General features: G+C 53.7%; 2 protein-coding genes across 3 annotated transcripts in view; one reads left to right on the top strand and one right to left on the bottom strand.

Moving 5' to 3' along the window:
• The window catches only part of Sytl1 (synaptotagmin like 1), an 11,188-nt gene extending 1,113 nt beyond the window's left edge, over positions 1 to 10,075 (top strand). Inside the window, exons 2-15 of the mRNA XM_021200808.1 lie at positions 1,277 to 1,505; positions 3,414 to 3,565; positions 3,796 to 3,871; positions 3,947 to 3,992; positions 5,374 to 5,449; positions 5,693 to 5,787; positions 5,954 to 6,067; positions 6,171 to 6,337; positions 6,620 to 6,716; positions 6,997 to 7,155; positions 7,393 to 7,471; positions 7,573 to 7,672; positions 9,505 to 9,710; positions 9,857 to 10,075. Coding sequence (XP_021056467.1) covers positions 1,315 to 1,505; positions 3,414 to 3,565; positions 3,796 to 3,871; positions 3,947 to 3,992; positions 5,374 to 5,449; positions 5,693 to 5,787; positions 5,954 to 6,067; positions 6,171 to 6,337; positions 6,620 to 6,716; positions 6,997 to 7,155; positions 7,393 to 7,471; positions 7,573 to 7,672; positions 9,505 to 9,710; positions 9,857 to 9,996 — 1,698 coding nt within the window. The 5' untranslated portion in view covers positions 1,277 to 1,314 and the 3' untranslated portion in view covers positions 9,997 to 10,075. The remainder of the gene's footprint in view (positions 1 to 1,276; positions 1,506 to 3,413; positions 3,566 to 3,795; positions 3,872 to 3,946; positions 3,993 to 5,373; positions 5,450 to 5,692; positions 5,788 to 5,953; positions 6,068 to 6,170; positions 6,338 to 6,619; positions 6,717 to 6,996; positions 7,156 to 7,392; positions 7,472 to 7,572; positions 7,673 to 9,504; positions 9,711 to 9,856) is intronic.
• A 33-nt stretch (positions 10,076 to 10,108) lies between these two features.
• Map3k6 (mitogen-activated protein kinase kinase kinase 6) lies at positions 10,109 to 22,631 on the bottom strand. 2 transcript variants are annotated; one of them, XM_021200423.2, is made up of 29 exons: positions 22,021 to 22,631; positions 20,452 to 20,591; positions 20,325 to 20,348; positions 19,902 to 20,092; positions 19,605 to 19,773; positions 18,051 to 18,157; positions 17,463 to 17,633; positions 17,244 to 17,356; positions 16,737 to 16,896; positions 16,363 to 16,525; positions 16,169 to 16,276; positions 16,022 to 16,071; positions 15,850 to 15,945; positions 15,645 to 15,732; positions 15,433 to 15,566; positions 14,995 to 15,122; positions 14,609 to 14,745; positions 14,221 to 14,326; positions 13,318 to 13,475; positions 13,019 to 13,211; positions 12,795 to 12,933; positions 12,340 to 12,496; positions 12,045 to 12,221; positions 11,698 to 11,803; positions 11,387 to 11,549; positions 11,189 to 11,301; positions 11,032 to 11,105; positions 10,687 to 10,763; positions 10,109 to 10,509 (listed from the first exon to the last, which is right to left on the bottom strand). In XM_021200423.2, exons 1-29 carry the CDS (start codon positions 22,361 to 22,363, stop codon positions 10,419 to 10,421), a joined length of 3,876 nt encoding a protein of 1,291 aa, XP_021056082.1. In that variant the 5' UTR covers positions 22,364 to 22,631; the 3' UTR covers positions 10,109 to 10,418. The 2 variants fall into 2 exon arrangements, with proteins under 2 accessions (XP_021056082.1, XP_029395659.1); XM_029539799.1 differs by lacking the exon at positions 20,325 to 20,348 and having other exon boundaries at positions 22,021 to 22,363.
• Between the last annotated feature and the right edge of the window lie 4,925 nt (positions 22,632 to 27,556).

The following is a 27,556-nucleotide window of genomic DNA, read 5'->3' as shown; positions in this document are numbered from 1 at the left end:
GGAGGAGGAGGAGGAGGAGGAGGAGGCTCGATTGCTTGCTGTGCTTGGATACTGACTCAGCTGGGAGGAGACCGACCTAGGCAGGAGACAGGCACAAGCCAGGACCTGCCCCTGAGCTGCCCTCCTTCCATTTCAATCCCGACTGGAAGCCTGGCATAGGAGGGGCTGGGAAAGAGAGAGAGTGCCCAGCGGGCCCAGACCAGGGCCACTACTGAGTGCAGGTCCCCTGCCACGTCCACATGCCCCTCTCGGCTGGCGATGTTTTCCTTCCGGAGTGGCTCTGGTACCTGAGCATGAGGAGTTTTGCCAGCTGAGGCTTCCAGCCAAGTCTGGAAGTTGGGGAGCCATGGGGTCAGACCCAAGGGGCTTGGAAGCCCCGCCACGAGAAAGGGGAGAAAGGGCTGGTGGCTGGTGGTGGGGAATCTCAGGCAGGTGGCCTCAGTGGAATTGGGTGCTACGGGAGTAGGGGGAGGAAGTTGGGGTGAGGGCTGGGGAGGAGGTTGCCTCAGACAGGAAGGCCAAATGGGCCAGGGCAGGGTGGAGGGAGGCAAGGGCAGAGGCAGGCTGGGTAGGGATAAACATGAGCGGCGGAGAGGGCTGTGCACGCATCCACATGTTTGTGCAGGTATAGTTTTGCATTTCATTAAGACTCAGGTTATGTTGTGTGCAAAATATTGACTTTGAGGGGGGTGAGCTGTCCTTAGTTTCTAGTAGTGTGCAGCAGGTTAGACAGGTAGTGTGTGAGGAAAGCCAGAGAGGTCTGTGGATATGCAGGGACTTATTCTTATCCGTGAGTGCACGCTTGTCCTCACGTGGGCATACTGTGTGCAGGTTTATGGGCATACTGTGTACAGGTTTAAGAATTACTGTGCTGCACAGCTCTTGGGCATAGGTCTCTGGGTGTGTGTGCACAGTCCCTTCATGGTGTGTGTGTGTGTGTGTGTGTGTGTGTGTGTGTGTGTGTGTGTGTGTGAGAGAGCCTTTGTGGGGATGTGTGTGCATGTAACTGTCTTTGTCTAAGTATCTGGAATGTGTGTAGAACAGTGGGTACGTGTATCAGTGTGTACTGTCTTGCTATACTCTGTAATTCATCCTTAGGAGCATGTGCATATGTACATTTCTTGGAGTGCCTCACTTACCCCCCACCTCACCTTGACCCGGCCTTCCTTTGATTGGTCCTTATTACTCCTGTATACACTCGGGAGACAGCCGGCAGCTGGCTTCAGGATGTGCTATGCATTTGAGAGATACTGATCAGCCCTTGGCTTATCCACAGGAAGCTACATATGCCCAGTTGGGGCGCAACCCCAGCTGATGCCCCAGAGAGGCCACCCATCTCAGGAGAGGCTTTGGGCCCTGCCCTCCCTCCCCATGGCACATGGACCAGGATCTGAAGCTGAGGGGTTGCTGGACCTCAGCTTCCTGACAGAGGAGGAACAGGAGGCCATCTCTGATGTCCTCAAACGAGATGCCCACCTGCGTCAGCTGGAGGAAGGGCGGGTCAGGTGAGACGGGACAGCCATCAGCCAGAAGGAAGGGATTCAGGGACCTTGGATGTTGCTGGTTGGGTCTGGGTGGTTCTTGGCTCTACCTTTTGGTCTCCATCGACCTTCATTAGCTCAAGCTCTTCACTTTTCTCAAACCTATAACAGGTCCCTCCCTAGCCTCCCTGTCTTGGGGTTTTTCTACTCTGGCCACCACCTTGGGACAGGACACTTTGGTGGACAGATACTGCCTGTCTTTAGTACCTACCCTTCTGGATCCTCCCTCAGCCCTTAGAACCTAGTGACAGAGCCTTTAAGTGTGTCCATAGGTCACCCTGATCAGTCCCTGGCAGCTCCCAGATATACATAAACCTGCTATAGCCACCATTGTGTCCCCTAATCCCTGAATACTTTTGACTTCCAAGCCGAAGATGTTTCGTCTCCCCAGAGGAGCAGAAGTGGCAGAAGACCTCAAGAATGTCTTGAGCAGTGTCTAGGGACAGCTGCATAACCTTGGGCAGCTACTTTGACCTTGAACCTCCCCTTTCTCCACTGAAACATAAGCTAAGGGGTCAGGGAGATGGTTCAGTGGGTAAAACACTTGCTACATAGGCTTAAGAATTGGAGTTCATATCCCCAGCACCCACATAAATGCCAGGGGTCAGGTGCCCCACTCACTGCCCCAGCACTCTGGCAATAGTGCTAGGGAATTGCTGGAGCAAGCTGCCTAGCTAGATTCACCAAAGCACTGAGCTTGGAGCATAAGTGAGAGACCTTGCCGCAGTATATAGGATGGAGAGTGCTGAAGATGAGCAAGTTCAGTCTCTGACCTCCACATGCATGTGACCACATACATGGAAGCATACAGGCATGCATACCATGCATACGTGACACGTAATGTGCAAAATAAACCATCAGGCATGGCCCACGATGATAACCACTTGAAGAACAGTGATTACTACGCCACTCAACCTGGAGAATCCCAAGTTATTCTTTAAGAAATAGTTCACAGGGTTGGAGAGATGGCTCAGCGGTTAAGAGCACTGACTGCTCTTCCAAAGGTTCTGAGTTCAAATCCTAGCAGCCACATGGTGGCTCCTAACCATCCATAATGAGATCTGATGTTGGAGATGGAGAGATGGCGAGATGGCTCAGTGGTTAAGAGCACCCACTGCTCTTCCAGAGGTCCTGAGTTCAAATCCCAGAAACCACATAATGGCTCACAACCATCTGTAATGAGATCTGACTCTCTCTTCTGGTGTGTCTGAAGACAGCTACAGTGTACTTAAGATATAATAATAAATCTTAAAAATAAAAAGAAAGAAAGGGAAGGAAGAAAGAAAGAAAAAGAAAAAAGAAAGTTGGGTGTGGTGGTGCACACCTTTAATCCTAGCACTCAGGAGGCAGAGGCAGGCGGATTTCTGAGTTCGAGGCCAGCCTGGTCTACAAAATGAGTTCCAGGATAGCCAGGGCTACACAGAGAAACCCTGTCTCGGAAAGAAAGAAAGAAAGAAAGAAAGAAAGAAAGAAAGAAAGAAAGAAAGAAAGAAAGAAAGAAAGAAAGAAAGAAAGAAAGAAANGAAAGAAAGAAAGAAAGAAAGAAAGAAAGAAAGAAAGAAAGAAAGAAAGAAAGAAAGGAAGGAAGGAAGGAAGGAAGGAAGGAAGGAAGGAAGAAACGAAGAAGGGAGGGAGGAATGGTTCACATATCAGCACCTCTGGGGAGTCTTCCTGGATTCATCTCCACAGAACGCTTCCCTCCATCACTGAGCTTGTCCGGTCTGGGTCCTGTCTCCTTAGTAGCTTGAGTGGCTCCCAGACCAGCAAATCCCAGTGCGATTTGCTGTTGAGTCCCTGGTCCCTGGTCTAGAGCAGGTGGCAGGAATGTTGGTTGGTTGAGTTATGACAGCTGTGTCCTCTACTGTCCTCTAGCAAGCTCCGGGCCTCCCTGGCAGACCCCTGGCAGCTGAAGATCCTGACAGGGGACTGGTTCCAAGAAGCGCGTTCCCAGAGGCACCACCACGCCCATTTTGGTTCTGACCTCGTCCGGGCTTCTATCCGAAGGAAGAAGAGCTCGACGAAGGGTGAGAGGAGACCCTAAGGCAGGGAGGGCGAGCCCCGGGAAGCCAAGGGCACAGACCGTAAGTGGGCAGGACTGGGTTCGAGTCCTGGCTGCTCCCATACCGAATGCCTGAGTGGCCCTGCCTGTCTGCGGGCTCTAGGAGGTAGAAGGGCATCTATCTATTGTGTGGGTCATGGCCAGTATGGGGCTTCCTGAGAATGCAGGCTCACAGAATCTCTCACCTGAGCCCAGGGGACCAGGCTCTGGGGAGTGATGGTGAAGCAGAGGCAGCTGGGGAAGACACCATTGAAGGAGAGCCTGAGCCCAGGTGAGGAGGCAGCACATAGAGGAGCGGGGGATGGGCAGCTGCCCAGCCCTGAAAACTCTGGCTCCCTCCTTCCAGGGTCTCCATAGAGGTGGCAGCTCCAGAGAGGCCCACGGAGACCCAAGTGAGTATCCAGAGACTCAGTTAATAGCAAGCGCACTGTGGTTCCGAATGGGGGTGAATGGGCTGGGGAAGGAACCCCGCTATGGGGATCAGGAGACCTGGACGCATCTCTTCTGTCGCTGGGCTCCACCAACTTCTTGCTCAACCCGTGGCCTACACCTAGCTGGCATTTGTAATTCCAGCTCTTAAGAATAAGGATGTATAAGGATGTAGAGGCTGGAGAGATGGCTCAGCGGTTAAGGGCACTGTCTGCTCTTCCAGAGGTCCTGAGTTCAATTCCCAGCAACCACATGGTGGCTCACAACTATCAGTAGTGGGATCTGATGCCCTCTTCTGGTGTGTCTGTACTTACATAAAACAAATAAATCTAAACAAACAACAAAACCAAAGAATAAGGATACATGCAGGGCCGTGGTCATGGTGGTGTGCGCCTTTAATCCCAGCACTTGGGAGGCAGAGACAGGCAGATCTCTGTGAGTTTGAGGCCAGTCTCGATTTCCAGACAGGGTTTGTGTAGCCCTGGCTGTCCTGGAACTCACTCTGTAGACCAGACTGGCCTCAAACTCATAAATCCGCCTGCCTCTGCCTCCCAAGTGCTGGGACTAAAGGCATGCGCCACCACACCCGGCCTTTTTTTTTTTTTTTTTTTAGTAAACTGGTGTCACACCTCGTGTGTGGTTGAGGGTGACCTTGACTCCTGGTCCTCCTGTTTCTACCTCCTGAGCGCCAGGATGGAAGGTGTTCACCACCATGCCGGGTTTATGTGGTGGCTAGGGATCAAACCCAGAGTGTCCTATGTGTTAAGCCAGCACTCTATCAACTGAGCTACATCTTTTGTGTTTGTTTTTCAAGGTGGGGGTGGGAGTTCCCTGGGTAGCCCTGGCTTTCTGAAACTCTAGAGGCTGAGGTGGGCAGTGGTGGCACACTCCTTTAATCCCAGCATTCGGGAGGCAGAGCCAGGCAGATTTATGAGTTCGAGGCCAGCCTGGTTTACAGAGTGAGTTCCAGGACAGCCAGGGCTACACAGAGAAACCCTGTCTCGGAAAACCAAATAAATAAATAAATAAATAAATAAATAAATAAATAAATAAAGTTGGGGTTGAACTGAGGAGGGTGAGGCCAGGGACTTAGATGTTGGGGCCCCCACCAGCTGAGCCTAGGAGTCAGGCAGGCCCAGCAGGAGAGACAGGCCTTGGGATGCCAGGGTGTGAAGTACAGGCTTGACTGGTCCTGCAGCTGGTAGCTAGCCCTGCCCTGAGGGCAGCCCTACTCTAACAGGAGCGAGGTGAGCAGGCTGGAGTCTTTGACCTCTGACCCCATCATAACCCTTGATCCTTTTCTCATTAACCCCCACTGTGACCCCTACCCTCTGCTTTCTTCAGGGGCCTGATTTCTCCTCACCCCCAAAGGCTTCCAGTCAGGAGGAGGAGCCCCAGGACCAGGAAGTTGAGCATGAGGGTAAGCCAGGGAGCCTGAGAGGTTGAGGGGATCAGAGGCCATTTTTAACGACCGCCCCCCCCCCAACCATCATTTCCACCTTCCTCTTCTTCCCGGGACCCCGACTTGGCCTTCGGGGACAACTCTAGGTCATCCCTGGGGCCTGAAGCTGACAGGTGACTCAGAGTTGTGAACAAGTCCCTCCAGGTTTGCTTAGGGACATACAGGAGAGGGGCTCTTTCAGTGGCTTGTACCCCATTCCAGCCCCTGGCGAAGAGGGTGTGCAGGTGGCAGAGGCGGACCCAGAGCTGGATCCTGAGCCGGAGGCGGAGCAGGAGTCCCGGCCAACTCCAGCCCAGGTAGGCGGGAGTAGCCAGTGGCTGTTCTCAAGACCCGGAGCGCATTCCAGACTGAGAATGTACCTGCCCTGGGGGTGGGAACCATCGGTGAATGACCCCCACCCCCAATTTCCCTGCAAGGTCCAGGAAAATAAGGGGACGCCCCTGTCGCTTCTTCCCTCTCCAGTCCAAGGCGACCTCCAAGATCCTGGAGAATGGAGAAGAGGCCCCGGGTCTCGGCCCCTCTCTTGACCGCATGCTCAGCAGCAGCTCCTCTGTGTCCAGCCTCAATTCCTCTACGGTGAAGAGCTAGGGAGGGGCTGGAAGCCGGGAGGGCCCAGGCAAACCCCACAGTGGGAAGTTTCCCTGTGGGGACCCTGACCTCCCACCCGCCCCGCCCACAGCTGAGCGGCAGCCTGATGAGCCTATCCGGGGAGGCAGAGGCGGGCACGGTGCAGGTGCGGGGCTCCGTGCTCTTCTCGCTGCACTATGAACCTGGCACTTCCGAGCTGCGAGTACAGGTGATCCAGTGCCAGGGCCTGGCCGCTGCCCGGCGACGCCGCTCCGATCCGTGAGTGCCTACCTCACAGGTGGGCTGCAGGGAGTCTGGGGGGGGCGAGACTCCATCACCCAGTCTACCACTTAACTGTCTTGGCCTCAGTTTTCTCTTCTTCAAAATGGGCGCAACAATATGATTGGGAGACGTCTTAAATTGGATGTCTGTTAATTAACACCAGGCCTCCACCTCCACATGGGGTGCTGTGTTCTGGATGACGACTAGGGAAGACCCCAGAGCTGGACAAAGCTCTGGAAGGGCTCCTCCTTACCTCCAGTCTTCACATCCCTTGCCCAGCTACGTGAAAAGCTACCTCCTCCCGGATAAGCAGAGCAAGCGCAAGACGTCGGTGAAGAAACGGAATCTGAACCCAATCTTCAACGAGACTCTGCGGGTGAGGCATCAAGGGTTTTGTCATCCCTGCAAACGAACAGGGTACCATTTTCGGTGGGGTGAGTGGCAGGGGCTGCCGGGTTAATTTTCCTGACGGCCCCAGGAAAGTAATGACAAGACAGCTAGTGGTTTGTGCAATCCGAAGCCCCGCAACTTGTGCTAGGAGGTGAACCCCAGCTAACCCTGACTCCGGAGTCCATACTGGAAAGGAACCTGGGGAGGCTATCTCCCATTAACAGGTGAGTCACAGCGCGCCTCTGAAACTCACCTCCTGTCCCCAGCACTCTGTCCAGCAGGCTGATCTCCCAGGCCGCGTGCTGAGCCTGTCCGTGTGGCACCGCGAAAGTCTTGGTCGAAACGTCTTTCTGGGAGAGGTCGAAGTGCCCCTAGACACGTGGAACTGGGACTCTGAGGCTACCTGGCTCCCCCTGCAGCCTCGGGTAAGGGCTGGTGCTCAGTCACACATAATTCCTTCTTTATTCCCACAGGCCCACTGGACCAAACACCCACAGACCGGTTTGAAGAGCCTCACTTGTCCTCATACTGATACCATTAGGCCAGGCTTGCCAGCCAGGGCACCTCTTCTGGGGAGCATTGCCATTGGGCTCCTGTCCCCAACCCCCTTCTCACCCATAATCCTGTTTCTCTCCTGACACACCCTCTCCCGGCCTTTTCAGGTTCCTCCCTCTCCAGACGAGCTTCCCAGCCGTGGACTGCTGTCTCTGTCCCTTAAATACGTCCCTGCCGGCTCAGAGGGTGAGTGATTGCCAAGTGAAAGGGAGGTTAAGCTGGACTAGCCCTGGGAGGTGGGAGTCCCGTCCTGGGAGGTGGTGGTCTGAACTGGAGTGTCCCCACAGGAGGAGGACAGCCACAGAGTGGGGAATTACACTTCTGGGTAAAGGAAGCTCAGGGCCTCGTGCCACTGCGGCCAGGATCCCTGGACTCCTACATTCAATGGTGAGAGGCGACCTAAGGTGTCAGTCCCTTCTGCTCTTGACCTCTGACCCACCTGTCCCCCCAACCTAGATCAGCGGGACAGAAGTGATGAGCCAGGCAGAGGGTTGGAGTTGGGGCTTGGGGCCATGTATCCATTGGTGGAGTTGCTGGCTTATCAAGCAAGAGGCTCTGGGTTGATCCCTGACAACCTACTTAAACTAGGATTGGAGGCAGGAGGATCAGTTCAAGGTCATTAAGGCTACATGGGACACACAAGATCCCCATCTCAAAATAAAAGTTTAGGCTAGGCACGGTGGCATGTGGTTTTTCTGGTTTTGGTTTTTGTTTTGTTTTGTTTTGTTTTTGTTTTTGTTTGTTTGTTTTTGTTGTTGTTTTGAGACAGGGTTTCTCTGTATAGCCCTGGCTGTCCTGGAACTCACTGTGTAGACCAGGCTGACCTGGAACTCAGAAATCCGCCTGCCTCTGCCTCCCGAGTGCTGGGATTAAAAATGCATTAATCTGGTCTACAGAGTGGGTTCCAGGCCAGCCTGGTCTATATTGCTACTTCCAAGTCAGCCAAAGCTACATAGTGAGACCTTGTACAACAACAAAATCTGCATCAGGGAGCTAAGGGGCTCCATCTCCTTAGGGTTTCTATTACTTTGATGGAACACCACCACCAAAAAGCTGGTTGGGGAGGAAAAGGTTATACACTTCCACCACGCTGTGGTCCATCACTGAAGAAAGCCAGGGCGGGAACTCATAACAGCGCAGGAACCTGAAGGCAGGAGCTGATGCAGAAGCCACAGAGGAGGGCTGCTGACTGGCTTGCTCCTCATGGGTTGCTCTCCATGGCTTGCTTAGCCTTGCTCAATCAGTACTTAAGGAAATGCTCTACGGGCTTGCCCACAGCATGGAGGCATTTGCTCAGCTGGGATTCCCTCCTCTCAGAGGACTCTAGGCTCAGTGGTTCTCAACCTGTGGGTGGCAAACACCAGATATTTACAGTACAGTTCCTAACAGTAGCAAAATTACAAAGTAGCAATGGAATAATTTCATGGTTGGGGGGGAGTCACCACAACATGAGGAACTGTATTAAAGGACCACAGCCTTAGGGAGGTTGAGAACCACTGCTCAAGTGTGTGTCAAGTTGACATTAGCCAGCATAGGCTGCATTCTGCGGAGGTTGTGCACCTACTATGCACACACTATGATGCAAAGGCCACAAGGGTCCTCCTTGGAACTCTTGGAAGGACAAGCTCTGAGGCTTGGCTCTGAACTTGTGACTCAGTGGTTGGTGATTGTAGTTGTCTCTGGTCACCCTAAGCATGCATATATTAAAAGTTCTACTACTCAGCTACACCCCAGCTCCGTGGTTTTCAAAGTAAGCTTTTACAGACCCTCTAAAATGTTTCTGGGTGCTTCAGGTGTTGTTACCTCACCCTCCAGGAGTGAAACAGAGTCGACTGCTCTGAGCTGGGGCTCCCGTCCTGGCTTCCTTTCTGTTGCTCTAGATCAGAGTAATATTCTATTCTGCAGAGTGGTTGAGGCTTTGGAAACTAAAGGGGAAGGCAGGGAATACTGAAGGTTATTGGGCCAGAAAAATAGCAGAATTGCATTTCAGAGGCTTCTCTCTGGAATCCTGCGCACAGTTATCAGCTTCAAGTATGAAGCCTTAAAGAAAAGATTGGTGTAAATATCCCAGAACACAGAGGGCTAGAGTTCTGGTCTCAGGCTGGGGCTAGGGAACACGGCCATATGAAAGGACAGAACATGGTGCCTGGCTGGCTCAGGAAGGAAGTGTCAGGGGGTGGATTGCCTAAGACCAGCCCTCCTTTATTACCCTGCCGCAGCTCAGTGCTGCCCGATGACAGTCGGGCCAGCCGCCAACGCACAAGAGTGGTCCGAAGAAGTCTCAGCCCTGTGTTCAACCACACCATGGTTTATGATGGCTTCGGGCCTGCTGACCTACGCCAGGCCTGTGCTGAGCTCTCCCTGTGGGACCATGGGGCCCTGGCCAGTCGCCAGCTGGGGGGCACACGCCTCAGCCTTGGTACCGGTGAGCAGAGCAGGCCCTTGAGGGGAGCCAAGCTGGGAGGCACGGGATGCTTGGGCACAGTGCATAATCTGGGACCAGAAAATTGCTCTTGGGACCCAAGGTCTCCAAGGTAACAGTAGCCTCCACTTTGGCTCACCCACATCCAGGCAGCAGTTATGGGCTCCAGGTACCCTGGATGGACTCCACACCGGAGGAGAAGCAGCTGTGGCAGACACTCCTGGAGCGGCCCTGTGAGTGGGTGGATGGCCTTCTGCCCCTCAGAACCAACCTGGTCCCCAGGGCATAGCCTTGTCAAACCCCTCTGTGAACCCCCACCTAAAGCACACACATGGCCGGAATCAATAAAGTCTGTTTACAGAGCTACTGACTGCTCAACTGGGTATGAAGTCTGGGTAGTAAGGCATTATTAGCTTGAAAGAGCCCAGGGAATGAAAAAGGGTCACTCGGGATGGAGACCCCAAGGGGGTGCTCCTTGGACACTCTGCCCCCCCCACACCCTTCTGAAGTTGCCAAATCAAGCATGGTAGCAAGTGTTCTGTTTAATAGTCTATGATTGTATGTAGTGTCCTTTAGGTGCCTCCCTAATTAGTTCCACCCATTGAGGTTGGATCTGGTCCCTGTAGTTGCTCCTGGGTTCTAGGACAGGTGTGTCCAAAGCTGTTTGTGTCTTCTCTGTTCATCCATCTGCGTCTGTGTCCTTTGATGTCATCACTCAGCGTCCCGGGGTCCTGGGGTGACCGATGTGGCTCCTGCTCGCTGTGCCAGGATGGCTCTCCAAATTCGGCATACCATCCCTCCCCTGGGGACATCAGGGATCAATGTAATTCAGCCGGAAGGCAGCCCATGCTCGCTCTCTTTAGGAACCATTATGCTTTTCAGGGAGGAATCAAGAGCAGGCCAGGGCCACTGGGCAGGGGATGTCCTGATATAGCTAGCAGGTGCTACGTGACTCACCCCTGGAAGGCTCAGGATGTACCTGATTCTGGTGTAGACTAGATCATCTTGAGTGGCACAGGTGAGCAGGATTTGAAGGGTGAAGCTATGACTCAGGAGCTGGTTATGAACCGAGAACCACAGAAACAGGGAAAGATCAAGTTGCACAGAAATACAACTAGAAACTCGGGTTCTTGCTTCTAACAGAACTCTCAGGCAGACAGCCCGTTTGTGGCCTGAGTTTCCCCATCCCTATAATGAGAGATGCATTCTAAGGGCTCTTCCAGTATTGGGCATCTTTACAGCAATGAGAAACCTTGAATAGCAGGAAGACAGAGGAGATGCCTTTGGTGGGTGGGTGGCAGGAGCCAGCTCACACTCTGCTCACCGTTTGGATAGTGGCTGGGTCTACACTCAGTTCCTGTAGCCACTGCACCAGGTTCTGGTCCTTTGGGAGAGTGGCTGTCAAAAAGGCAGGTGATGAGGGAGGGCAAAGGTGTTCTCTGCGGCCTTACCGTCACCATTTCCCAGTCAAGTCGGCTCACCTGGGGTCTCTGAAGCTGGGGCATACGTCCTGGTCTCTGCATGCACCCGATGCAGGGCCTGTTGCACCAGGGCCTGGCACTCACGTTCCTTCTCAGCCAGAACGTCCCGAAGCCTGTGGGAAGGTAGGGGTGGTAGAATGGAAGGGCCTGCGGGTCGAAGCCTCTGCAGCTTATCCGGGTGATTCCAAAAGGCTTCACCTGTCAGTCTCTGCTCGCAAAAGGCCCAGCTGCACCATCAACGATGGGGGTCCCTGCTCTGGTGGGAGCTGGCTCTGCAGCGCCTGGCTCTCCTGCGGTTTCTGCTGGGACTCCTCTTTACTCCACTCCTCTGACCTCGGTGAGACCGCTTTCTTCTCCGCCTCTACCAATTCGAGTAGATTGAGCTCAAGGTGGGCGCGACATCCGTTTAGGACCCCAGACGGCCAGGGAGAAGGGAGGGCCGCTAACTACCCATTTTATGTTCGCCACGCCCCCAGGGCCACACCCCCGCCCCGGCCGGCCCCGCCTACCGGCGTCCAGCACCGCCAGCGCCGCCCGGACTGCACGGCTGAGCAGCGAGTCCAACACGAACATCCAGTGTGGGCGGATCTGGCGTCTGCGGAGGATCTGCTTCACCTGGGGAGGGAAGGAAGGCGCGGTTGAGACGGTTGAATCTCAAACAGAGGTGGGGCTTGAGTTGTAAAGCCCTAGAAAGTCGACTGCAGTCTAAAAGAGGTGGGCGGACTTGGGGTCAAGGGTGGGACGGGGAAGCCAGGACTGGACATGCGTCTTCCTGGAAGTCATAGAATCCTGGAACATCAAGATCTTGCTCACGACCTGTTATTGCACAGCCCTAACTTCGAGGTAGCTTCCTCACCGCGTCTGGAAAGGCGAAGAGCGGCCCTTTCAAAAGCGCAGGGCCCAGGCTCTGGGCCCGCAGTTGAGCTTGCAGGGCCCGCAGCTCCTGCGTCAGCTGCCGGCGGTTAGGAGTGTGGATTTGTGCCCCGAGGCACCGAAGCAGAAGCTCCACATGATTCCTGCTGAGTCGAGAATCCTAAAAAGAGGGGGCGTCCGTGGATGTTCGCATCCGCAGTCAACAGAGATGCTCGCCGGTGGACTATAAATTCTTATCCCAGCTCGACCACCAGGGGGCGCTGGGGCGGGCCTCCCACCTGTTCCTGTTCCAGGAGATTCTCTGCTAGTGTGGGCACCTCCTGTTCCAGCACCGCAGCCAGCATGGCCCGGCGCTTGCTCTCCTGGTGCAGCAGACTCAGGCCTGAACTCTCTTCTGGGGACGCGGGTTCCTCGGCAGCAGACTCCTCGGGCACACTGGGCACAATGAGGGGCATTAGATGGAGGGTGGGCAACGCCATGCAACCAACCATCTCTGCTGCAGGGTTTGGATCTTGGCTTTTAAGCCTACTTCACGGGGATAATAGAAATTAAGCCCATCTGGGGGTTGGCAGAGTGAATGCCACCGGCATCTGGGAGAGGGCAGGAGGTAGTAGATACGGTCCTTGGAAGTGGTCAGGGTGTTTGCGACCCAGGGAGGCCTTTTTCTGGAGGAAATGAATACAAACGGCAAAATTAGATGAAGAGAACCCACTCCAGGACCCTAGGCGCTCACCGGAGCTGACTGGTGTCCCCATAACTAAGGCAGCGCTTTGGGGGGCTGGGTGGGTGCTGAGAGGGTGCCTGGGGCCTTGGGAATGTCTGAGACTGTGTGGCTGATTCAGCTGAAGGACTGGAAGCACTGGAAGGGGCATCTGAAGGAGGAACAAGCTGTTAGTCTTTTTGCCTCGTCAGCCCCTCTGTCCTTCCCTAGGTTGCTCCCCTCCACCCTCACAGCACCTGAGGGCCGGGGAGTATGACGAGGAGAGCCAGGGCTGCGGCTCCTCTTCCCTGGCTGAAGGAAGGGGTCTCCCAGCAGCTCTTGGGCACTGGCTCGGAGGCGGGGATCGGGCTCAAAAGTTCGGAGGAGGAAGGCTTGGGCCTCAGCTGACAGGGACCCGGGCACCGGTGGATGTACCTTGTACATGCCCACCTGCGGAGGTGGGGCAGAGGGGATAAACCCAGGATCAGATCAGAGGTGCTCGAGGCCCCATCTGGCTCCGCCCACCCTCCGTAGGCCACACCCCAGAGAGACTCGCCTGAAACATCGCAGCCTGCGGGCTCCCTAGTTCGTGGAAGGGCGGTCGACCTGTGGCCATCTCGATTACAGTGCAGCCCAGAGACCAGATGTCAGCTGCCTTCCCATATCCTCGCGGGCCCTGGTCGATGATTTCCGGGGCCATATACTGCAGAGTCCCTAGACCACAATTAGGAACAACGATGCCAGGGTAGGCGTCCATGTCCCCATCGTCCGCTGGCCATCTGCACACCTAGGCCCCTTCACATGCCAAACTTCCGTCCTTCATGCTAGGCTCCATGGCGTTCAACCATCAGGAGGGTTCTGGCTTGTACCTGACATTACATCGTCCTCCCTTCAAATTCTACCAAGCCTTCTCACACCCCCAACACACGGCCTTGCATCCGTTTTCGATGCTGAGGTAGTTAACTAACCTTGGAGTCTAGATTTTATCAGCAGTTCCTGGATCCAGTCACCTGTCTCCAGCCAGATTCCTTCCATTCACCATTAAAACTGTAATTCGGGCTGGCGAGATGGCTCAGTGGGTAAGAGCACTGACAGCTCTTCCCAAGGTCCCCAGTTCAATTCCCAGCAACCACATTGGTGACTCACAACCACCCATAATGAGATCTGATGCCCTCTTCTGGTGTGTCTGAAGACAGCTACAGTGTACTTACATATAATAATAAGTAAATCTTTGGGCCAGAGCAAGCAGGGACTAAGCAAGCAGAGCTGACCAGAGAGAGCAGAGGTCCTAAATTCAATCCCCAACAACCACATGAAGGCTCACAACCTTCAGCTACAGTGTACTACAGTGTACTCACATACATAAAATAAGTAAATCTTTAAAATTATAACTCTGTGCCCAGAAAAAACTCCATTCCCCAGAAGTCTCCAAGAGTTTGACATCCCCACCATCCATTACCTGTGAAAGTCTCTGTGCATGGTGTGATGCCTGCCAGCCGCTTAGAGGTGCCAAAGTCAGAAATCTTGAGCAGCCCACTGAAGGTGTTGATCAGTACATTGTCCCCCTGATTGAAGAGGACACCGGGATTGGGCCCTGCTATAAACCAGACCTCCCCATCCCGAGACCCCCAAATCTGATATTACATCCTGAGCCTCTATGAGTGTCTTTTCCCTACCAACCCAGTATAGGAGCTCGTGTCTGATCTTCCACAGATGTGACTTTTTCACCTTTAAGGGACCTCTTTGATAGGTCCCCCAACCTCCGCAAAGGTGTGCTCTCTCCCCATTACTGCCAGCTTCAGTTTGGTACTGTGTCTCCACAAACCTGGACCAGCCACAGGGCTGACCTTGATGTCTCTGTGAACGATGCGGTTCTCATGGAGGTAGCTGAGTCCTTGCAGGATCTGACGTGTGTAGAAGCTAATAGTACTCTCGTTGTCCTTTAGGGGTCCCCACACTGACCTAAGCAAGGAAGACAGGCTGCCTGGGCAGAGACAAACCAAGTTTATAATTGATGTCCACTTACTCTACCTCCATCCCTCTGATCAGAGCGCAAACACACCCATCCCATGACCCAGACTTCCATCACCCTGTGAGCCCTGTCAGCTAATTCTAGGCGACACCCACCCACCCACGCTAGAGTTCATTTCCCCTCAGGGTTTGCCACCCCGGTCTGCTCCATTCCCACGCCCCACACCTCAGGTTTCACTCCCCTCCCACGCAGGGCTGGTACCTCCAGGCACTTCCTCCATGAAGATCTTGAGGTAACCGCCCTGGCTGGCGGAGCCCAGATAGCGCACGATATTCTTGTGACGAAGTCGTTTGTGAAGAGCGATCTCTTCATGCAGAGGCTGAGAGAATCTGGGAATGTCGAGGAGAGAGCAATGGGCAGGTGTGAGCAGAGATAACCTCCCATGGTCCTGTACCATGAGACCATGCCCCCAGATCCAACACCCTGCCCGCCGACCTCTCTTATCTACTGTAAGGGCCACCACCCCTAGTCCAGCCACTAAACAGCTCTTTTCCATGCCCACAACCACTCAGTTCTCACGTTTTCTCCACAGACAGACAGACAGACAGACACACACACACACATACACACACTCTTATCTTACCCTGTTTGCATCTACCCTTCTGAGCTCCCAGACCTTCATCAACCAACGCACCCCACCTGCTGTCTCTCTCTGGGATCTCCTTGATGGCGATTCGTACCCTCGTGTGCCTGTCTCGGCCAGCATACACCACCCCATACGTGCCTCTGCCCAGCACCAGCCGCTCGCCGGTCTCTGAGTATTCATAATCAAACTGTGGGAACCAGAGCACCCAGTTCAGCAGGGCCCTTCACCCCTCGCTCTCTTCCAACCCCCATTTCCGCAGCCTCACCTCCAGTACCTCCCCTGCGCCTTCTGCCTCCTCAGTGGGCGCCGAGGAATCTGGATTCATCACCAAGACCTGAATTAGGCCACAGAACCTGAAGAGGGGAAACCAGCTGGAAGGGACGATCTGGCCAAGAACCATCCCCCAAGAGCACCCGGTCCATTCCGTCCCCTGGGCATCCCAGCCCCAAACTCAGAAAGGCTGAGCACACCACTGGCAGCGCTCCACACTGGGGAAGCACAACTGGACGTCCTGGGCCGGAGGAAGTGCGTACACGAAGCAGCAGCGCTGGTCCAGCTTGGAGGCGCTAGGGAAAAAGAAGAGGGGTCACTGAATGTCAGGCTTGGTGGCACAGGAGCTTACCGGATGGGTCTGCCTCTCACCTGATTCCACAGATGGAGGTGACTGGGAAGGTCCAGCTGGAAGGATCCTCCTGTGAGAAGAAAGGAGTGGGGGTTGTGGAGGCGCTGGGACTAGAGAGGATAGGAGAAAGAAATGTGGGTCGGTGAGTAACGGGTCTCAGGGCTCACCCGAGTCTCTGGCTCCAGCAGGCTTAGGGTCACTGCGCTCACGGGGTCCATTCCCTGAATCTCAAGCCTGGCAGGCAGCAGGACCTTGTTTATCTCCAGTACCAGTACCTGTAAGCAGGTGGGGGGGGGGGAAGGGATCTGTCATAATGTGCATGTCCCTGGGCCCCTGGGTCCCTAGGCCCCACGGCCCTCACCAGGCACTGGTCCTCCTGAGGAGGGGTCGCCTTGAAAGGCTGGCAGGATTGTAGCAGGAAGTGGAGCCAGAAGTGAGCTCGTAGCGGGGGTCCTCCTGAGGGCTCTGGTCTGGGTCTGAAATGCTGGTACAGCAGGAAGGTCTCCATCATGGAGACCAAGTACCTAAATGCACGGACAGCCTTGCCCTCAGCCTAGGTGCCGGCTGGTGACACCCAGCTGCATGTAGTGAGAATACGGGCATCACGTACCACAAACAGAGGGGAACAAGGGCACTGGGTATCTATCATAGTGACGTCAAAGTATTGGGGTCATGGCTTGGGGAGGGGTGCCAACGGGCATTGCTGGGTGCAGGGCTGAAGAAGGGGCTGCCTACCATATGGGGGCATTGAGCTTGTACAGTTGCTCTGCAGCCAGCACCACCTGGATGGGGTCGTTGGCAAGAATCTGGGCTCCCAGGTAGAATCCCACATCCCAGTAGTATTGCATCTTCTCCACACAGCCTTTGCGGGCTAGCAGGCAGCCCAGCTTCATGCCTGGGGAAGGGCGGCGTGGGCTCAATCGAGTGTGGGTCCCACTGTAGCCCTCACGCACAGGAGTGTGGACATGAATGTAGATCTGGGCCCAAAGGTAGGTATGGCAAGATCTGGGTGGCGCTAAGAGCCTAGCACAGGGGAGAGCTAGAGCACAGGTAGATGGGGAATAAATCGTGACAACCACAAGTGTGGGCTTGGGAAGAGAGGCACTCAAAGGCTCCTGAGGCCTCCGACCTCAGGTGCCAATCAGTCTCGAAGCCCACGAGTCGGCGCTTCTTCCCGCCCGGTGCCCTTTCCTTGCCCTCTGGAGCCTGTGCTGAGCCCCGTGGACTAACAGCAGGCCTCACCTATCAGCCTGAGCTCCTCAGAGTCTTCGAAATGCTGCCCGGCCGCAATGAGGAGCACAGCTGCATTGATGCCTGAGTGCAGGCTGGGCTCCACATCAAACGCCTTGCGGTACCTGGAGTCGGGTCGGGCAGGGGATGCCGGGCTGAATGGATGCCCGCAACCCACCCTTCAGCCCCATCACTAAGCCCTCTCTCTACACACGCTCTTGTGTGAATTACCAGTGATAGGCCTGCTCCAGATGCCCAGCATTTTGGAAGCCAGAACTGAAGAACATGTCCTTGTAGATACGACCACACATGCAGTATAGATCCGGAGCCACGGGACCTTCATACTTCACCAATGGCAGCAGGACAGCCAGAGCTTTCTCCCGGTCCCCGGGCCTGTTCCTCCTAAGGCAGAGGAGCGTGCACTGAAGACCTCTCTGATGGCTCTGACCCACCCAGTCCTGGGACACAATAGACCATAAATGGAAGGGACCTTTCTGGAGGATTACTATTAATGAGCCTCAAATGACACCAACCCCGGGAAGCATTGATCTCTAGGGTTAGTGACTCCAGGTGGAAGGGATTTCTAGTTGCAAACAAACTCTAAGGAGTAGCAACCTTGGACAGCTCTGACCCTATCAAGGGGATCCCACCTCCTCTGTCCCCACCATGCATCCTTAGCCCAGACCAACAGGAACCTTGTAACATTAGGACCCAGGTTAGCAGGATCCCTGAGGAGCCTGGCTCCAGGCTGCAGTGTTCTTGCTTGGCAGGTCACAGAGACTTCCAAGACTCTGACTCAAGCCTTGCCTCACTACCCACCTGTTGAGGGCAAACGTGTAGTGAAAGCAGACATTGTGCTGTTCAGCCACATCACAGGTGGGCAAAGCCTGCAACGTCTCCACCAGCTCAATGATGGCCGTGTAGTCCTGTGGGAGACAACGTGCATCAGCTCAATGAGCCCTTGACACAGAGGAAAAATCGGTAGTCCTGGCTGTCCTGGAACTCTCTCCGTAGACCAGGCTGGCCTCGAGCTCACAGATCCCCTGCCTCTGCCTCCTGGGTGCTGGGATTAGAGTGCCTGTACCATCACTGCCAGTGGAAATAAATGTTCTGCTTGTTTTTGAGATAAGGTTTCTCTACGTAGCCCTGGGTGTCCTGGAATTCACTCTGTAGACGAGGCTAGCCTTGAACTCTCAGATATCTGTCTGCCTCTGCTTACTGAGTGCTGGGATTTAAGACAGTGGTAACTATTCTCAGTTTGAAGGAAATTTCTACTACTACCCACAACCTGAAGACTTTGTACACCTCTCTCGGGCCAAGCAGATTTACAGACCACACCTTCCTGGAGAACCCACTATGTACCCCACACTGGGTGTTTCTAACCTCTAACCCTGTGAGGTACTGACCACATCATCCCTCAGAAAGAAGGAAATGTGGGCTGAAGAGATAACTAACAGCAGTTAAGAGTGCTGGCTGCTCTTCCAGAGGGCTGCAGTTCGGGCTCCAGAACCCACAACAGGAAGTTCACAACCTCTTTTAACTCTGGTCCCAAAGGATCGAACACTCTCTCCTGTCTTCCACAGGTAACTGCACACACGATGTACAAACCCCAACTCACACACACACAATTAAAAAATAAAATACATCTTAAAAAAACAAAGCCAGGAGTGGTGGCTCATGCCTTTATTTCCAGCACTTGGGAGGCAGAGGCAGGCAGATTTCTGAGTTCGAGGCCAACCTGGTCTACAGAGTGAGTTCCAGGACAGTCAGGGCTACACAGAGAAACCCTGTCTTGAAAAAAAACAAACAAAACAAAACAAACAAACAAACAATAAAGCCAGGTGTGGTGGCACATGCCTTTAGTCCAATGCTTAGAAGGCAGAAACAGGTGGATATGTAAGCCAGCCTGGTCTACATGTTGACTTCCAGGCCAGCCAGGAATGCACAGTGAGGCCATGTTTAAAAAATAATAATAAGGAAACAAATAAGAAAACTGGGACCAGTCGTGGTGGCGCACGCCTTTAATCCCAGCACTTAGGAGGCAGAGGCAGGCGGATTTCTGAATTCGAGGCCAGCCTGGTCTATAAAGTGAGTTCCAGGACAGCCAAGGCTATACAGAGAAACCCTGTCTCGAAAAACCAAAAAAAAAAAAAAAGAAAATTGAGACTCAGACAATTTACTTAAAGCCACTAGCGAGGCTCAGCCAGGAGCTGCACTTGTATCTGTCTGTCATACAATGATCTCTTTCTTAGGTTTACACACAGGATCCCTTGAAGCCCAGGCTGGCCTCAGACTGACTCATGCCCTTCCTGATGCAAGCACTTGAGTGCTGGAGTTATATCCTACGTCATGGCCTTTCCGAACGCCACAAACCTGGACATCGCGGTATGACAGCAGAAGATTCATGACAATGTCAGGGCTCAGCAGCTCCACACTGTCCAGCCTCCGCTGCAGGCGAGCCAGCTCCTGCCTCAGCTGCTGCCCACTGAACCGCTCCCGAGCCTGCCGGATATCCTGACGAATGGTCTCCCGGAAATAGCCGCTGATGCCCAAGACCAGGGGTGGGGGGTGGGGGGAGGGGGGAGAGAGAGGTGAGCCTGCCCTTCAGCCCCAGCACACTTTACCTTCATCAGTCTCTACCTGGTACCCCCTCCCCGTGAGCCCCATTACCAAGAGTCTGTGGGTGTAGCCTCCAACAGACGGACAAGCCGGCCCACCAGGGGAGTGAGGAGGGCTTCAGTGCCCGCCCCAGCCTGTACTAGCCCATCGGCTATGCCCCTCAGGAGGCCTGCATCGCCACATAAGACCCGGCCAGTGGCTGTCACCACATAAGGAATCAGCGTGTAGCTGCCAACACAGTCCTGGTGGGAAGAAGGCAACAATTAGTGGAGGTCACACATAGGTCAGCACAGGGTTAGAGTGACTGGCAGTTAGTACTGGTGAAGATAGGAATAGAAGAAAAGAGCCGCACGTCACAAAAGGATGCTACATGGAGCTGAGGGTCACACTGATGTCAGAGACAAATGAGGAGGCTAGGAAGGTTAGTAGGGGTCAGAGGTTATAACGTTGGCATGAGGGGTAGATTCTGCTCACCGAGTTCTTCTGGAAAACATCCTCCTGCAGGAGGCAGACAATCAGATACTGGCATTCTGGGATGGCCTTACCCCAACCCTGTACCTGTCTTCCTCCCCCACCTACCCCCAGCCCCCTGGCCACTTACACGAAGGGCCTGCAGGTCAGGGAGCTCTGCCTGGGAACAGAGGAGCACGTTGTTGGTCATGCTGAAGCTCTCACGCACGCCGAGGTGGTAGAACAAGGAAGGCTGTGCCAGGGAGCTGCTCACCTCCAGCACCACTACATCTGTGAACACAGACGTGTAGGCCTGAGTGTGGAAGCACAGCTCAGTGGCGAAGGAGCCTGGAGATGCATACTGCATCAAATGCCTTGCCTGCACCGGATGCCAAAGTCGGTGCTGCTCTACAGAGCTTACCGGGGTTTTCACAATACTCTTATTGGTGGTGTTACAGAAGATGCCCAGGGACCTTCATCCCACTCAGAGCCTGGAAGTCCCAGGAAGGAGATAAATGGGGGTGCTCCAGCGGGGCACTTCCAGGTTGTGTAGGAGACAGGAACTTTGCAAACAGAAGTCCCATGCTCTGGCTCTCTCTCTCTCTCCTCTCTCTCTCTTGTTTTATTTATATGTATGTGTGTGTTGGTGTGAGTGTATGATAGAAGGCAGCATCAGGATCCTCTGGAGATAAGGTTACAGGTGGTTGTGAGCACCCCATGTGCATGCTGGGATCCTCGGGTCCTCTGGAAGAGCAGCAAGTGCTCTTAACCTCTGCGCCATCGCTCCAGTCTTGAAGCCAGGGTCCTGAGGGTGATCTGCATCATCGTGTGTGAAGACCATGTCGTGCTTTTATGTGTGTTTGTGTAGCTTAGTGTATCCAGCCATCTTTAAGTGGCAATGTCCGCAAGGGAGGGACTGTATGAGTCAACGCAGATGAGTCCACTTTATCTGTGGTCTGACCGGGTCAGCCTTCATTTTTAAGCTACAATTTAGCAGATGTCCAGGATACACGGCTCTCTGACTCTGAGATAAACAAATAGGGATGAGGTGGAGTATCCGGTAGGTGGGAAAGAGAGAAATAGCCATCTTCGACCTCACCCTTGGACTCCCAGTCTCGCCTCCAGACCTACCCCTGCCCCGCCCATTGTCTTTTGACTTCTAGTCTCCAAATACAATCCCTCTCTTCTATAATCCAATCCTGAAGAGTTGCCTCAGCACTTCCTTTCCCGCCCCTTTAGCCCCATGTGAGATGTAGTAATAATGCTAGGACTTATCAACCCCAGTCCTGTAGAGATGGCCCCTTGCCATAGACCGAACTTCCGTCTCAGGCCTGATTCACCCTCAAAAGTTCAACGTGAGATCATCCTGAAAAATGAGTTCTCCCGCTCATGCAGAGAACCGAAGCTCTGTCCCTCCAAAGCCCCGCCCCTCCCAGCCCCGCCCTTAGTGTGCGCCTGCTCCGCCCCACCTGCTTGGCACCACGCTCACCGAAAGACACTTAAACTCCGGCTCAGCAGCCAGGCCTGGATCCCCAGATCCAGCCTCAAACCCCATCACATCCATAATCCACTAAATGCCCTGTTGTTACTGCCCTGTCTCAAGTCAGACTTTAGTTTTACCGTAAATTCCGTAGACCTGGTACCCGCACCCGCCCCGACAGGGTTCTAAAGCTCCGCCCCTTGCCCCGCCCAGGCTCAAGCCCCGCCCCGAGGCGCTCACCCGCGTTGTAGAAGGAGTCCAGAGCAGCGGTGTCGCCCAGCGCTAGCGTCGCAAAGGGTAGGCTGCGCAGCTGCGGGGGTGGCCGCGTGCCCTGGAGCTGAGCGCAGGCCTCGCGCAGGCATCGCAGCGGCAGCGGCTCTGCCTCGGTTCCCGACCCGGGCTTCACCCCAGGCCCCGGCTCCCGGGTCAGCACGTAGACCACACTGAGAGGCCGGCTCCGCGCGCAGCCCCGACCCGTGACCGCAGGAGGCGAGCGGCCCCGGCTCAGCGCCTCCGCCAGTGGGTCCTGCCAGCAGCTGCCCGCCCGTTCTAGAACCCCGGCCCCGGGACATGGCCCCGCCATGCGGGGGCGCTCAAGCGCGGGGTCCCGGGCGCGGGGAACCCGGGACAGGGCACGAGGCTGAAGGTGTGGATCCAGCCGGGATCCGGAGATGGGCTGGACGTCCTATTCCGGAACTCTTAAGTCCAGAGAGAATTCTTTGCTCAATCTTTCACGGTCCTTACAGATCCGCAATCCAGGACTGGGTTCTGGGAATCTGGGGTACCCAGTAATCCTTGGCTCACAGGTCACAGGATCCTGGGAAGTCAACCGGCAGCGTGCTACACCCAGACTTCTCAAGGGAGCTCTGGCAGTCACTCTGTCCTGCCCTCACATGTAGGCTGGGCCCAGCCCTTTCCCTACTGGGAAAGGCTCCACCCTCGGCCCTGGGGCAATGAGGCTCCCCAGCGGCTCTCCCTCCCTTCTCTCCGTCTAGAACCTCTGACACTGTCCACTTCCGGAACAGCCTGTGTCCCTATTCGGGCCAAACACTGTTGACTGCTTACGGCAGGCGCTCGTAAGATGTGTGCCCAGGCCAGGGATAGGAAACAGGACCGCCCCGCCCTGCCGGGATCTGGTAAATGAACGCTGGGCGGGGGAAGGGCGGGGGAGCAAAACACTGTGAGTAGTAATAGGTATCCCATGGAATGTTCCTCCTGGTAGGGGTCAAAACATTGACAAGCGCTTTCCTCGGAACCTCGCTTGCTGCGAAGCCTTGCAGACCTTATTGGTTCACCCGAAACCTGATCGTGGAACTGAAAAGCACTTCTACGGTAAACTTCCTCTCTACCCTTTTGAAGGAACTCCGGGAGTCTCCGCTTTTTGGGTTTCAAGGGTATCCCAGCTTCAAATTCACCAAGAACCTTTAACGTCCTAGTACAAATTAGTGACTAAGGCAATGAGTTGCTATAAACCTTAGAGGACCCTGAACTTAGAAAGGAGACTTTGAGCCAGGCGTGGTGGCGCACGCCTTTAATCCCAGCACTCAGGAGGCAGAGGCAGGTGGATTTCTGAGTTCGAGGCCAGCCAGGGCTACAGAGAAACCCTGTCTCAAAAAAAAAAAAAAAAAAAAGGAAAGCAGACGTTGAGAATCTGAGGTAGGGGCCATGTTTCATAATCGTTTATTATGGTGGGGCTTGGTTGGGCTTGAGAGACCATTTGCTGCTCTTTCGAAGATTTGGTTCCCAGCACCCACATGGTGGCTCACCATCGTCTGACTCTGTAGTCCCAGGGGATGGATTCCTGGCACTCTCCTGACCTGCACAGGCGCCCAGCACATACATGGTACACATATACAATTACAGGCAAAAGATGCCCATGAAATAAAACTAAAACTGTTTATAAAATGATATGTTGGGGCTTTGAACAAATGGACCGTTCAACAAATGGTGGGAAGCCTGTTTCACAGCCTTCTTTCTTGTCTCATGGAAGAAAAAAAATAGGTCTTCCTAGGTTTGAACCAATGGGATAGACAAGCAACAGAAAGGGAGAGTGTGGCCCATTACAGAGGATTGGGTAGAAAACACACTTTATGGGCTGGTGAGATGGCTCAGTGAGTAAGAGCACCGACTGCTCTTCCAAAGGTCCTGAGTTCAAATCCCAGCAACCACATGGTGGCTCACAGCCATCCCTAACGAGATCTGACTCCTGGAGTGACTGAGGACAGCTACAGTGTACTTACATATAATAAATAAATAAATAAATCTTAAAAAAAAAAGAAAAGAAAAGAAAAAGAAAACACACTTTACAAGAAACACATGTGAGCCAAGTGGTGGTGGCATATGTCTTTAATCCCAGCACTCAGGAGGTAGAGGCAGGTGAATCTTTGTGAGATCAAAGGCCAGGCTGAATTAGTTTCCAGGACAGGCAGGACTGCAGAGCGAAACCCTGTCTCACAAAACCAACCGACCAACCAGCAAACAGGGTGAGCCAGCTGTCCATAGACAAATGCACTAGGGGCTTGCGGGGCCCAGGAGGACTGCAAGTAGGTGGTTGCATCTTTAATCTCACTGCCCCTCCCCCCCAGCATTATTTTGCATCCTTCTAGGGGCAGAAGTCCCTTCATCGTCCTGATTAGAAGTTCTTCCTTGAATAGAACTGAAGCTTGTGTCCCTGGTCTGTTTTCTATAGGTTTTCTCCCTAGTAAGAAAAGATTTGTAAAGTGTTACAAAGTTGCCTGGAAGCGGAGGCAGTTGGCAGTGAGGTGATCAAGGGATGGAAGCTGTAAGGAGTGACAGCTCTACTGACAATCCAGGGCTCTAGCAAAGCATTATGTGTAATCCCACAGTACAGGTGACCCACGCCTTTTTTTCTGAGGTCCAGTCAATGTCATACATGTGGGCAGTGGCCTCAGATCCAGCATTATGCCCCTTGAGATGGGTTCAGTTGCAGGATCCGTACAACCTGGCACCAGGGACAGTTACTGCACAGTTTTCCCATCTTGAATAAGGGTCTGCACCATCGGTGGTAAGTCTTCCCACGGTGGAAGCCGAGAGTCCCCTGCAGCAAGGAGTGAAAGGCACCTTGGCACCCTACAGCACGCCTGACCCCCTTACAGAGATTACTGCAAGGCACCCTCCAGTCAGTGATACGGTGAATGTTAGCAGGCCCCATGAGAGCCAACAGCACCAAGGAGCCCGTTTTTGTTGGTTTGTTTGGCTATGGTCACAGCGAGTCACAGTGGAAGTGGGACTCGAACTCAGGACTATTTTGTTTCAAGCCATCAGTTTGACCCAAGTCTTATCCCCTCCGGAGTTTCCAGCTTCTCCCCAGTCCCTTTGTCTACTCTCAGTCCGAGCAAGCTGCCTGGGCAACACTGCCAGGGAGAGCTGAGAGGAACCTCTTGGGCCCGGGCAGGAAAGGGGGCTCCTCAGAGGCACCCCGCCATAACCACTTCCCCTTTCAGTTATCTCCTAACACTTGCTGCTTCTCTGAAAGAAGTCTGCCGGTTCCTCTCCTGGAGCAGACCGTGCTGGTACACACACACACCAAAGCAGCAGATAACAGCCCCACCCCAGCACTGTGTGCCCCCCCTGCACTGCGTGCCCCGCCCCACTCCTGTTCAATTTTGTATAAGGGAAAACTCAGGCTGTGCCCAGAGACCCACAGTAAATACATAGTAAATCTGTACGCTGAAGCTGTTCCTCCCCAGAGCCTAAGTCTTTCCCTCTGGCCCCACCCTGTTTCAAGACTACCATTTCTCAGATGAGGAAACTGAGGCCCACAGAAGGGAAGAAGTCACCTGAGCTCATTCATGAATGTTGGGCCAATATAGAGAATAGCCAGCCTTCCTGTTCATCTGCCCTGCCCCACCCCACGGTGAAGTGGAAACTTAAAGGTTCTTTGAAAGTTCGGTCAGATGGTGTCTTGCTAGGGCAAACACATGAGGGAACAGTTTGTTAAAGTGGGCACAGGTGTAAAAGGCTAACTAAGGCAGACTCGTGCAGGAACGTTTCGCTGAAGCAGACACAGGAGAGAGGATGTTCTGCTGAAGCAAGCATGTGAAAAGACACGTGATGAAGGATTCTTTGCTAAAAACTTGCATGTATGTATTGGTCTGCCTTACACTGCGCAGTTGAGCTGCATTTGTCGGGACTCCATAGAGAGAAACGCACCAAAACACTTATGGTGGTGTGCTGCAGTTTATTTGTTGCTTCTAAGGACTGGGGCTGATTGGATACGTGTTCTGAGGCAAGACAAGGCATGTGGAGGACACGTGATGTTTAGAGGGTATAAATAGGACTCCACGGAGTGACGGAGACAGAGCTAGATTCGTGTATAGAGCCAGCTGTACACCACATGTGGGTCTTGAGTCTTTGCTGATCTTGGCTTCCCTGAGAGCGGCACAGGTGAGAACTTCTCCTGGTTTCCTGCTGACTGGAGCTGAGGTTGAGGCCTGGCTGTCTCTACTAGGTTGTGTCACCACTGTTGCTAACCCGACTGCGCTGAACTGGTCTGCTGATGTATTTGTGAGGTGTTGCTAGTGGATCAAGCCCTCGCTGCCCGCTGACCTGTGAACTGAACGGCTGATTTCCAGACAACACAGACAGGAGTTGTTCCAAAGAACCATTCTAAACAGGTCCATTTCTCCCATATCCTTTCTTTTCCACTACCTTTGGTGGGTTAAAAAAAAAAAAAAGGTTAAAACGTTTAAAAAAACCAAACCATCATTAAAAATAAGATTTTTTAAAAAGTTAAAAATTAAAAGTTATACCAGAACCCCCTGTAAGCCACTCACCTGCAGCGCCCTCTGAGAATTTACCCAGCATGCACTCTTCCAGCGCTCCTCCTCCCTGAGGAGGCAGAAGGTAGCTTAATAAAGATGCAGCTGCCACTGAAGTCTTCCACTCTACAGGACCTCCCCAGCTACCTGGGAGGAAGAGCGGACTGGGATGATAGGGGTTCGGGCTGGCCCAGCGCTCTCACTGGGAATTCACCCTCCCGAGGAAGCTCCTGTAAACTCTAATTCCCATGCCAGAACTCAGACTCCTGTCTCCCCACACCTGCTCTGTAGCAGTCAGGAGTGGAAGAAAGCCACCCCTGCACCTGCTGCCAGTCCAAACTGGCCTGGGGCAGGGGCAGCCAGGGAAATGCAGCTAGGGGGCTGGGTGGGTCTGAGGGCTGGCTGGACCTTTCCCTTCTCTTTGCATGGGGTGGGGGTGGGGGTTTATGGCTCAAATGTGACTCCTCTGAGAGAGTTTAGCCTATGAATAATGAATGATAAATTCAATTTCTTCATTAACTTTTGTTGACACTCAACTCATGACAAAAATCTTTTAAGCTCCTGGGAAGATTGGAATGAATATATATTGCTGGGAGATAGCCAGGCAAAACAACCTGTTTAATTTGCAGGATAAGAACCAAGATATTAGGGGCTGGCAAGATGGCTCAGTGGGTTAAGAGCACTGACTGCACTCCTGAAGGTACTGAGTGGTGCTTGCTGCTCTTCCAGTATCTTTCAGACAACATATGTCCAATACCGTTGTCGCTTCCCACAGTCTTCTGCCTTGTCCATTCCTAACCTCTGTCTCCACCCCATTCAGTGTCCCACTGGGAATTAACTTCTAGGGTGCAGCCTGTTATTGTTCTGTTGTTTTTAGATTAAAAATAGGTGAGAGATGGGCTGGTGAGATGGCTCAGTGGGTAAGAGCACCTGACTGCTCTTCCAAAGGTCCAGAGTTCAAATCCCAGCAACCACATGGTGGCTCATAACCATCC

The sequence above is a fragment of the Mus pahari genome, chromosome 6 (assembly GCF_900095145.1).
Source record: "Mus pahari chromosome 6, PAHARI_EIJ_v1.1, whole genome shotgun sequence".
In the NCBI taxonomy this organism is placed as follows: Eukaryota; Metazoa; Chordata; class Mammalia; order Rodentia; family Muridae; genus Mus; species Mus pahari.
This window is presented reverse-complemented; position numbering and strand designations above follow the sequence as displayed.